Raw genomic sequence first — 12,412 nt, forward strand, 5'->3', positions numbered from 1 at the left:
GGGTCTCACAAGAGCAGAGTAGAGGGGCAGGATCACCTCCTTCGACCTGCTGGTCACGCTTCTTTTGATGCAGCCCAGGATACGGTTGGCTTTCTGGGCTGCAAGCGCACACTGCCGGCTCATGTTAAGCTTCTCGTCAACCAACACCCCCAAGTCCTTCTCTGCAGGGCTGCTCTGAATCTCTTCTCTGCCCAGCCTGTAGCAGTGCCTGGGGTTGCCCCGACCCAGATGTAGGACCTTGCACTTGCCTTGGTTAAACTTCATAAGGTTGGCATCGGCCCACCTCACAAGCGTGTCAAGGTCCCTCTGGATGGCATCCCTTCCCTCCAGCGTATCAACCGAACCACACAGCTTGGTGTCATCGGCAAACTTGCTGAGGGCGCACTCAATCCCACTGTCCATGTCACCGACAAAGATGTTGAACAGGACCGGTCCCAACACCGATCCCTGAGGGACACCACTCGTTACAGGTTTCCAACTGGACATCGAGCCATTTACCACAACTCTTTGCGTGCGGCCATCAAGCCAGTTTTTTATCCACCGAGTGGTCCATCTATCAAATTGATGTCTCTCCAATTTAGAGACAAGGATGTCATGTGGGACAGTGTCGAATGCTTTGCACAAGTCCAGGTAGATGACATCAACTGCTCTGCCGCTGTCCATCAGTTCCGTGGCTCCATCATAGAAGGCCACCAAATTGGTCAGGCAGGATTTCCCCTTAGTGAAGCCATGTTGGCTGTCACCAACCACCTCATTGTTTTTCATGTGCCTTAGCATGTTTTCCAGGAGAAGCTGTTCCAAGATTTTGCCAGGCACAGAGGTGAGACTGACTGGTCTGTAGTTCCCCGGGTCTTCCACCTTCCCCTTCTTGAAAATGGGGGTTATATTACTCTTCTTCCAGTCATCGGGAACTTCACCTGACTGCCAGGATTTTTCGAATATGATGGACAGTGGCTTAGCAACTTCATTCGCCAGCTCCTTCAGGACCCATGGATGGATTTCATCAGGTCCCGTGGACTTGTGCACGTTCAGGTTCTTAAGATGGTCTCGAACCTGATCCTCTCCTACAGTGGGCCTAAGGTCTTCGTTCTCATAGTCCCTGCATTTGCTTTCCAAGACTTGGGTTGTGTGGTCAGAGCATTTGCTGGTGAAGACTGAGGCAAAGAAGTCATTAAGAACCTCAGCCTTCTCCAAATCCATGGTAGCCAGTTCTCCTGATAGCTTCTGGAGAGGGCCTACATTGTCCCTAGCCTGTCTTTTATTTGCTACGTATCTATAGAATCCTTTCCTGTTATCTTTTACATCCCTTGCCAAACTTAATTCTAGCTGGGCCTTAGCTTTCCTAACCTGGTCCCTAGCTTCTCGGGCAATGTTCCTGTATTCTTCCCAGGCCGCCTGTCCTTGCTTCCACCTTCTATAAGCTTCTTTTTTCCCTCTAAGTTTCCTCAGCAGCTCCTTGTCCATCCATGGAGGTCTCCTGGCCCTCCTGCTGCACTTTCTTCTAGTCGGGATGCAACACTCTTGAGCACGTAGCAGGTGATCCTTGAATATCAGCCAGCAGTCTTGGGCCCCCCTGCCCTCTAGGACTGTATCCCATGAAACCTTACTAAGGAGGTTCCTGAAGAGGTCAAAGTCTGCTTTCTTGAAGTCCAGGGCAGTGAGCTTGCTGCACGCTCTTCTCACCATCCTGAGGATCTCAAACTCAACCATCTCATGATCACTAGAGCCAAGGCTGCCCTGGAGCGTTACATTTCCAACCAGTCCCTCCCTGTTGGTGAGCACGAGGTCCAGCATGGCACCTCTCCTCGTCGGCTCCTCTACTGCTTGAAAGAGGAAGTTGTCTTCCACACAATTAAGGAACCTCCTGGATTGCTTGTGCCGGGCCGTACCGTCCCTCCAACAGATGTCAGGATGGTTGAAGTCCCCCATGAGGACCAGGGCCTGCGAGCGTGAGGCTGCTCCTATCTGTCTGTAGAGCGCTTCATCCACAGAGTCCTCTTGATCAGGCGGCCTGTAACAGATCCCCACCGTAATGTTCCCCGTTGCTGTTTTCCCTTTGATCCTGACCCACAAACACTCTGTTACCTCATCACCCATCCCCAGACAGAGTTCCATACTCTCTAGCCTATCACTGACATAGATAGCAACGCCCCCTCCCCGTCTGCCTGGCCTGTCTTTTCTAAACAGCCTGTAACCTTCCATTCCGACATTCCAGTCATAGGAGCCATCCCACCATGTTTCTGTGATACCAATGACATCATATTCCCGTAACCTTGCACACATCTCTAATTCCTCTTGCTTGTTCCCCATACTACGGGCGTTTGTATAGAGGCACCTTAGCCGAGCTCCAAATGAAGCCGACTCAATGGCTGGGGCAGCTGGAACATCTCTACATCTCTCCAAGCACTTGAAAGATGAGAGCATCTGAAAGATGAGAGCTTGTGTATGTGTGGTCTTTTGGGGGTTTTTTGACAGTTGGGAAAAATTGGAAAACGGACCTCACAAAAGAAACAGAACACAATAGTAAAATTAATCAATTTGTATAACTTACACAGTTGCTCATCTAGTTGAGAAGTTAATTGCAGCAACGTGGCAGTATTCCTGCAGATGCTTTCTTTTTATCAGTATTGCTGCATGTCTGCGGTGTCACAGATGTCATGTTCTTCTCAAAGGTGGTGAGGAAGCCTGCTATGGTAGTAACACCACCAAATACAAATGTAATTGAAATTAGTAGGGTCAGAAAATTATTTGTTGTTGTCATCATCACTTTTCTAATGGTTATTTGGATCGCAAAGAAAGCAGCTTCAATAATGCATATCCCAAAGAACTTAACTGCATTATCTTGCAGGCTCAGAAGGTGGTCCTAAAAAATTTATCATCTTCCATTTTATGCTGGCCTGCTTGTTTCTGATGCAATTGTCTAAGTCCTTTGGGCAGTATATTTCTCTTCTCTGATAATCTGATGCTTTCCAATTTCAAGCATAATGGGCATGTGTCCACACAAATTAGGATCTAACTAAGGAAAATCCATTTGATGAAGCTGAGATTTGATATTTGTCCTTTGCCACTAATGGCTCTGGGAGACCCAATATTTATTTGAATTAATTTTTATTCTTGTCTCTTGTCTGGTGAGCTGTCCAAGTTAATCATAATTGCCATTTGTGGGGATTGTGGTTAATGCACTTGAGAAAGATGGAAATAAGATGTGAATAATGAACAAAAGCTAAGGAAAACTTGGAAGCTGTGAAAGTGTTGCAAAGAAAGCTGCGCATAACGAAGATTTCATCTGCTTCTAAAAATATTCTGTAACTGATGGGTGTTCTAGCTTTCATTGTTCTTGTGTGACTGACTTTGAGGCAAAAGGGAAGCCAACACAATCTCAAGTGCTCTTAACAGCCTTTCCTCTATTCAATTTAAGATATATTTAATAATGTACCAATAGCGGGTGGAGTTTATCAGAATGTCTTTCGGGAAAGGAGTACAACTTTTTATTATTACTTTTTTGAATTCGCACTACTGTTAATCACAGGTTTTACTTGGGAGACCAAACCTCAGCCTTGTATTGAAGAAAGGGAAAGATTTATGAGAGGCTAATGAAAAGGATGCAGAATTTCCAGGTCAAAGGAGAACGAGTGTAAATTGTAATGTATACAAATGGGAGGAGATAAACGAGAACACAGAGAACTCCTGAAACACACACTCAGTTGACTGCCTAATCGAAGGGGTTGTATTGGCAAGCAGAATATAAAGAAGAGGAATATACTGATGAGGAGAAAGAATTAATTAAAAACAAAGACTTTTCTTTCCCCCATTAGAGCCATTTAATGCTAAGTTAGTATAATGCTGATGTCCCCTGTGTGATGGACTCAGCATCTCCAGTTTAATTAGGTTTGCCTACCTTGTTGCTGTGGTTTAACAAACCAGCTTATTTCATTATCTCATAGCTGGAGAAAGATCTGATTATTTGGAAAGTATTTCAGCCACGTTAGAAAATCTGAGTGAGAGGTAGCATGGAAGATAATTTTTCTTAGTTATCATATACAGAGATTAAGGCCTTAGAGCTTGGTTAGAATTAAATATGAGGAGAATAAAAAAAAGGAAATGCAGATGTGAAAAGGCTGTCTAATGAGATTCAAACAGGATAAAAAATAGAAGGCTTTAGGGGACAGTTAATTAACATTCTGGGGTTCAGTTAACCTTATCTGTGTATGGATACCACTTCTTAAATTGTGCTTCAGAGTAGACGAAGTCACTTGGGACTTAATACAAGTTCTTCAACAGCTGGAGTTCCCTAAGACTTATGTAAATTATGACTTCTGACAGCAAACACAACTAGTGGGAAAGTTAGTATTTTTTCATGGACAACTGGTATATTTTCTCCATTAATATTAGTAAAAATATCAGCTTTATCCCTAAAGCGAAGTGTAAAGACACTGAGCAAAGATATGGATACCACACAAGTGTCAAGTGGGATTTCCACCTTGGTTTTGTCTCACTTTAAGTGAGCAGCTTGAATGCACCGAATTGATTAAACTTTCATATTTTCACAGTAGTCCAATGGATATTTTTTTAAAATGGCTTAGAAATTTTGCATGTAACTACTAAATAATTTTTATATATCATCAGTGGTTTTAGGTAACAGAACATTTTCTGAATTAAATATTGACACTTTAAAGCATGACTTCTCTTGGAACATCCACTAATGAAACCCCAAAAGGTTTTCCATCTCCAAAGGTGATTTGATGAGGTTCCAGTTGGTGATTAACACATAACTAATCTTCTGCCATAGAGAGATGATTTTCTACTTTTCCTCACAATTCTGTGTTTGTATCAGAGGCAAGCTGAAGAAAATAAGTTTTGGTTGGCTGGTTTAATGCTGTGTAAAATATTTAAAGCTGGCCTATTTAAGACTGTGCAAAAGAGTATGCTGGATTTTTACCTTCCACTGATCTGTCACTCTATGTTAGTTCTCAAGCTGGGGAAGCAGATTAGATCATAGGTTTTTGTATTAAAGACTGTTGATATATAGGGCCTTGTCATTACAGCAGTTTTATTAAAGGAGGTTACTGTCCCCAAGGGGAGTCTTAACATGTACTGTTATTTATGCACAGATGCCTCTGTCATTTAAAGGGGTTGTTAAATTGTATTTTAATATTGGGATGACAAAACATTCTTATGGTCTGCCTGTTTATGCTTGGGCTAGCTCATAAGACTATGCAGAGGAAATATCTACAGTTTTCAGGCTCGCATAATGTATAATTGCCTGTTACAATTAACTGTAGTGTTAGTGCCGTTGAGCACTAACACTTCTCCCACAGTTACGGAAACAAAAAATCCTGCTTTCTTCAGAAACTTCTTTTTGATATATGAAGTTTAGCAAGTTCTGAAGGGGGAGTGCAGTAACCTGCCTTGGTTCTTGTCAAAAAGTGGTAGGACAGAGATGGGCTCTGACCTGAGGAAAAGAATTACCTCAAGGGAACTAATACTGTGGCAATTTTTAGGTGACATGACCTATAGTAGGAATCGGCTTTCCTTCATGGTGCCAGAGAGTCAGATTTTGTATGTGGCTTATGACTATTTTCCCTTTAGGTTTTGACTCCTGGTTATATCCAGTATGGCCTGGGTTATACCCAATGTGGCCTGTATCAAGCCTACTTACGGTTGCAATTTCATAATGAAATCTCTATCTAAAGAGCTTAGAAGAAACCTAAACCCGTTATTGATAGAAACAACATACAGTTTATGCCAGATGGTGGCAGGATGCGTTGATTAAAGCTGAACTGTTAATCGAAATCAGCCTTGGGTAAATTAGCCCCAACCCTGCTCCAGCTTGAACCCATACCTTCATCTTCATATTGTCTATTGACTTGCCCTGCTCATAACATGAAGGGAGGGTTGATGATGGAAAGGTTTACTCTCCTTTTCAAGGTCATGCTGAGGACAAGTACCGTTACAAGTTCTTTGGAAATTCTTTGCAGATCAAGTATAACTCACTCTGATGCAGTTTTAACAGTCAGGCACTGATAGGTGAGGGAAACTAAATGTCTGTTTTTCTTCTGATCCTTGGTGTTCCTGAATGTAGGAAGAACTCTTATATGGATCCAGATTTAGCTAGGTGGATGTCTATAGTAAAGATAAGTCTTTGTCCAAAGCCTTGCCTTAAATAGGAAACAGAACAACAATTTGGCAGCGGTATGGCTTTTAGTAATTGTTGGCAAAAAGACTTTTACTCTCATTGCCCCAATTCATCCAAGTCCCCGCCAGTTAAACTCGCTTGCTTGTTTTTAGATGATGATTATAAACTGCAGGGTGTTATCTGTCCCAGGCTGTCATGTAAAAATACGATTCTGCAGAACCAAGCCTAAGAAAACTTGGAGAGTTTTAGGTAACACAGTTATCAAAATGGATCAAGTGGATAGATAGAGCTCAGTGGGCTGTTGTGGAAATTATTATGAGGAGTTTACTTTGGTTCAGTGAAAGTTGCAGAAATCAATACCTGCTAATACCTCACATTAGGGAAAAGAACATTTTATTTAGAGAACAACTCAGACCCTGCTTGAGCAGAGTGTTGGATAAATAATCTTCCAACCTCAATGGTTCTGTGATTACAATCCTCAGCCTTTTGCAGAAAATTAGCACAAAAGGCAGTGCATCAGGTATCTTCTGAAACCAAGGCTTGAATAATGCTTGAGTATGCAAACTTTGGTCAGGGTTGCTGCACAAAGTGAATTTTACCCTCAGGCCACATTGTCTCAGCCTAATTCCTGCTGGTTCTTGCTTACAGCTACTGGAACAGTATTAATGACTTCAAAAAAATTGCATAGATAATGCAGAAAGTTATTGTGGTAAATCTTGAGCTTAGAGAGAGCGAGAGAAATTAAAGAAGCATTTTTATCTATGTCAACAGGTTTGAGTCAAATCTTAAGTTAGGACTTCAGTATTTGGCCCTTCTTAAAACAAGAAGAGAACTTCTCTACGGGAGGGACGATCTTTTTGGATTTGGGTTTGCTATGAGGTTACAGTGCCCTTACTACATGTGCTTCGTCCTGGTCTCTGTAACATGTGATCTCTTAGTTAGTTCCTGTGCCTGAAATAAGAAAATCATTCTGAGATGGTTTGTTGTTCCAGGTTCTATGCAAGTGATGAATAAAACAAGGCGGATCATGGAACACGGAGGTGCTCATTTCATCAATGCCTTCGTCACAACACCCATGTGCTGCCCATCTCGCTCCTCTATTCTTACGGGGAAGTACGTCCACAACCACAACACTTACACTAACAATGAGAACTGTTCTTCTCCATCCTGGCAGGCTCAGCATGAAATACGTACATTTGCAGTGTACCTCAACAACACAGGATACAGGACAGGTAAGATCAAGGCTGGGTCCATCTGAAAGCTTCCTCAGACTAATTAGTACAGAGGCTAATGTGTGTAGTATTTTAATTTGCCCTCCTAATGGACTGCAGCAGTGCAGCGTGCCAAAGCTGCAGTCTTGCGTGTAGGTTTAGCTTCCTTGTACTTTTACTTGAGGAAATTAAAATGGAAACAAACAAACAAAAAAAGCCAAAACACAAACCCAAAGATTTTCCTGAAGCTGGGAAGGATAAAATAATGTGCATGCTCAAACCAAAGATAATATGCCCTGCAATTACCTGAAGTGCACAGAGCAGACAAGAAAGATACTATGGAAAGAAATTAGTGATTTGAATTTGTCATAAACCGGATATATTAGTCAAACTAAGAATACAAGAGAAGGGCTTGTTCCTTCTGGGCTTTGAGGCCGACCTGTCAGCTGGATTGGCTTCTCTAGACAATCTGTTCCCAGAAAAGTGTTGAGGATAAATAATGACTGAGGAATAATGGGCAAGATCAAATGTATGCCTGAGAAACAAATGATCCCCTTTGCATGCAGTGCTCCTTAGGAACAAATGTCCTGATTTCAGAAAATATATAGTGTGTTTCACACCTATTTTGTTCATGCATTCTCCAGAGATGAGATTTGGGTCCTTGCCCATTACAGTGGTTTTGTCACTATTCTTGCTAATGCCTTTTTTTCCTGTTGAGAAACAGGCATAAACCTGGTTCTAGTTGAGTTATTTATAGTATATACACCACAGTATTGTAGTATAGTTGTGTTTGGTAGTATATGGGGTTTTTTTGTATATCTACTATTTGAAGTTTCCAGAAACTACTAAAAATCTTGAATAATAACTGTAACAACATCATTATTTTCTTTCTAACTATTCACATGAGTTTTATGTTATTGCTGCAAAGTCTTGGCCTTAAGTAGGTAATTTCCTTGTTTTGTTTGTCTAAAATAAAGACATGAATTAATCTAGAAAGAAATAAATAGGGGGAAGTGCACATACCTTATTAATTGGTTGCTGTTTCCCTCCATTTATCATTCCTGGCACTGATACCAGTGATCATATGAATACCACACCAAGGTTAATGGCTTATTCTTCACAGATTGTTTGCTCTGCATTTACTGATGTTTGTTTATTGTAATAATTTTTACATTTAGTGTCTATATTTCAAGCACCTGCTATTTCTACTAATGCACGTATCTATTGCAAGTGTCTTGGTATTCATATGTCTTAAATTCTTACATTAACTTAATGCTGAAATTTAGACCTAAGATCTTAGTGAATCTGTATTATACTTTCAGTCTTAATTTTTTCTCTCTTAATTTGCAAACTAAATTTATTGGAATACATGTAATAGTACTTTTACAAGTACAAAGCAATCTTCAGATGTAAATGAGATCCTCATTCATGTAGTTAGATGTGATATGTTATTATAAAAATTTAAATGGAAATTTCTGTCATTGGAGGCGGGTGTTCATTTCTGATCTACAGTTAAAGTCTTGAGTTATCCTCTATGAAGCAGTAAGAAGGTATTGGTTTACCTTTTTTCTTTTTTTTTTTTTTTTTTCTTCCTCAAAGATCTGATCAGATTTGCCTGCTTCAGAAACAGCAGGAAATTGAACTTTAGAACCTTGTTCACTCAGTGTCTCAGGTTTCAAAAGTAGCTTACTGAGGAGAGCATTTGGGAGATGATGAATATAGTTTCTCTCAAATGGGGAGACCTCTTTGAACATGACTGCAGTGAACAAAGGAAGATCTGGAAAGCATAGGAGTTCATTTGTAATTTTTTATTATTATTATTATTATTATTGAGTTCCATGGTTTGTGCTGCAAACAGACAGTTTAACTTCTTGATTCCTCCCCTGCTTTCTTTTTTTTTCTTTTTTTTTTTTTTTTTTTTTTTTTGAAGGAGGAGAAGAAAAAGAGGTCCAGAGCCATGAGGAATAAAAGCCTTTTGAGGCATGCTTTTATATTTAAGTTCACAACCTTGGGGTGAGAAAGCTATTATTTTGGAAGGGAGTTTGGTTTTTTTTCTAAACTCAGAAGCCAGGCCTTCTCCCCATGTGTCTCTCTTTTCTCTTTTGTTTAAACTTGAAGGAAGAAGTTGTACTTTTCTACTGCACTTAACCTTCCCTCTGTTTTTCTTTCTTGCCGCTGGTTTCACATCTCCTTGTGCTCTGCTCTAGGCCTTGTGATCTCCCTGTGTGGTGTTCTCTTACAAAAGGTGATTCTGCTTGGGACTGTTCTTTCTGCATTGTAGTGTTTCCCTGTGGCATCTGCAGGTTGGATCTCTACAGACTTGTGCTGCTCTTGACGCCTCTGGGGAGTGTGCCAGTGGTAGGCAGGCAGGAGGGAGCAGTGTGGGGCAGGTTTCTCTTCTGTTGCAAGTGAAAAATATGAGAGGAGATGGAAAAGGTGTGACTGACTTGTAATTGCTTTTCAGTTTCAGCCTTGGTTGCTGGTTTTATATTTTTCAAATTTGGCACTTTAAAAAGTTTGACCAACTTTGTTAGGCACCAGACTTGGCAAAGTAGAGATAGAAGGAAGAGGCTGAGCTCGAGAGAAGTTCTGTCTTTGCCTTTATCAGCCAGGGTTTTGACCATCATACATAGGGCTCACTTCATGTGGATCAGTTAAAATAAATAGCATGACAAGGCAAAGGATGGGTTTTCCTTCTACAGTGGAAGCCACTGAGGCAGTAGGTATTACAAACATTAACCTATCTCAGAGTTTAAAAAATGCCAGAACGGTGACTGGAAGCTGTGTCCTTATCACGCAGCTGCTGCGTACAGACAGCACGTTCCCAATCTCAGTATATTAAAGCAGTCGGTCCGATTTTGAAGAGCTTCTCACATCATTGTCGTATTACATATTGTGGGAAATTAGGCAAGAAGGACAATTTATGTAAACAAACCAAGTCAACTGATGAATTAATCTTTAGAAAAAGTCAGTGTAAGTAACATCTGAATCAACACTAACTTAAATTAATGGATGCTAGTACTTTAGCTTGGAGCAGGACATGATTAGAATGGAAAGAAATAAAGAGATCCTGTGACAGACATTTCTGAATGACAGGGAATTTCTCTGCCAAAGGCTCTTGTGTAAACATTTACAGAAAAAAAGTTCGGTTTTCCATAAACATACCCATCTCTTTCTATGAGACAGCTTTTAAAATGCACGATGCATTGTTGCATGACCTGCAGCAAATACCAAGATGTTTTATTGGAATACAGATTTAAACTTTCCCTTAGACATTACTTAATGAGAAAAGCTTCTCTTTTTCATTTGCCTGGCTGGCTGAATGATTAGGTCTTAAAATTGGTGACTGATTCCAGAATATTTTGTCAGCCTTATCTGCAGTCAGGAAATGAAAAAACATGTTTATCTTATTAAATTCAACAGAATTAGGGATGGTGGGCCAAATTCAGCCTGGCAGAAGGACACTCTTGCTTCACTGAATCTTCTGAGAGAGTTCTGTTAATTTATGTTCATGCTTAATAATGTGGCTGAGTATGCAGCAAATGCAGTATATGTTTTGGTGAACTTACCAGCCTTGTTCCTGTTGAGCAGTGCCCTATAGTACAGCTAACCCTATTCACTTAAATAAACCCATTAGCAAAGGAAAAAGCGGCTACTTGTAGGGTAATATGTCAGTATCTCACTCTGATGGTAAGTCCATACTTGAAGTGTGCAAAGAATTAATAAATGCTTTTTTTGCATCAGTCATGTATTTTGAACCTAGAGAAAAGTCATTGTGGGAGGTTCATCTCTGCCACTGTAAAAAATTTCTTGGGAATAAAAGTAACAATCATTCTTAGCACTTTCATAGGGCTTTACAATAATTAACTAATGAATTCATTAAAATTCAGCAACAATCTTCCATTTCCTCCCATTAATATTAGACTAAGAAGATACAGTGGCTGACTGCATTCAAATAATTATTTTTCCACTTCACTGTCTCAGCCTTTGACATTTTAAAGTGATTTTACCATTAAATTGTAAGAAAGAGGAGAAAGGCTATTGCCAAATGTTTATTGAAGGAGGAATGAACCTGAAAAATATGTGACTAGATTTTAATATCTAGATACATGCCAGGAGAAAAACTCTTAGATTATCAGTTCCCTCCTGCAGCATTTGCTCTCTCCACAATAGTTGGTGGTTGCTGGTTTTTATTACAGAAATACTTAAAAACTTGACTGAAGTTGATCTCTGTGTATAACTGCTTGGTAGGAAATCACTGGTGACCTAAAGAGTCTAAGGGTAGACAGAAGTAGAGACAGAATAGTGAAGTGCTTTCTACAGGGTCACATGCGGGTGAAGAGCAACATGAAGAGATGCAGGTTGTGATTCACAGTCCAGTGCCCACTCTGCCTTGCTGTGCTTCACTGTCATGGTACATGTGTATAAAGAAAACTGATTATCCAGGTCAGAGTAACATCCTCTATGCATGACAAACAGCATTTGCAGCTGATGAAGAACTGAAAGCCATTTTAAAAAATAATAACCAAGTGATTTATGAGTCAGACTTAGTTTTAGAAGTGATTTGCAAGATCAGGAACAGAAGTGTTGTTATACTCGTCTGCAAGACATCTAGGTGACTTTTCAAAACTGGTTATCAGGTTTCTGAATTATTTATCTGGAAGGTAAATGAGTTTCCTTGGATCTTTTGCTCTTTCTATGGAAATATTATTTTAGCAAGATCTGTCAATTTATACCTGTTAGTTTGGGACCACTAGACTTGAAAATGGTCTGAAAGAAAGATTGGGCGTAGTGGCTGTATTGTGAGCTGTTACTGCAATAGGAAACCAAGGTTCTATGCTGGAAAGGACACAGGAAGAGTCCTGATGTATAGCCCAAAACCACTGACTCTGTCCATGTTACTGCTTCTGGTGGGCTTGTTCCATGGTGGTGAATTATTGAGCTGGAATATCCTGCAAACATTCTGGAGAATGACATTTTCAAAGACAAGACAGCTCTGGATTTCCTTCCTTGTATGTGTTAAAGACTTCCTTTTTCTCCCGGCTTTAACATCAGTTCTAAACTA

At 40.3% G+C, this 12,412-nt stretch overlaps 1 protein-coding gene across 10 annotated transcripts in view; it reads left to right on the forward strand.

Annotated features, from left to right (window-relative positions):
- Window positions 1–12,412, forward strand: part of SULF2 (sulfatase 2) — a 150,783-nt gene that overhangs the window by 87,760 nt on the left and 50,611 nt on the right. For all 10 annotated transcript variants that reach the window (XM_030503287.1, XM_030503292.1, XM_030503285.1 and 7 more), the window contains one exon: window positions 7,129–7,368. In XM_030503287.1, the coding sequence (XP_030359147.1) occupies window positions 7,129–7,368 (240 nt within the window). The remainder of the gene's footprint in view (window positions 1–7,128; window positions 7,369–12,412) is intronic.

The sequence above is a fragment of the Strigops habroptila genome, chromosome 13 (assembly GCF_004027225.2).
Source record: "Strigops habroptila isolate Jane chromosome 13, bStrHab1.2.pri, whole genome shotgun sequence".
In the NCBI taxonomy this organism is placed as follows: domain Eukaryota; kingdom Metazoa; phylum Chordata; class Aves; order Psittaciformes; family Psittacidae; genus Strigops; species Strigops habroptila.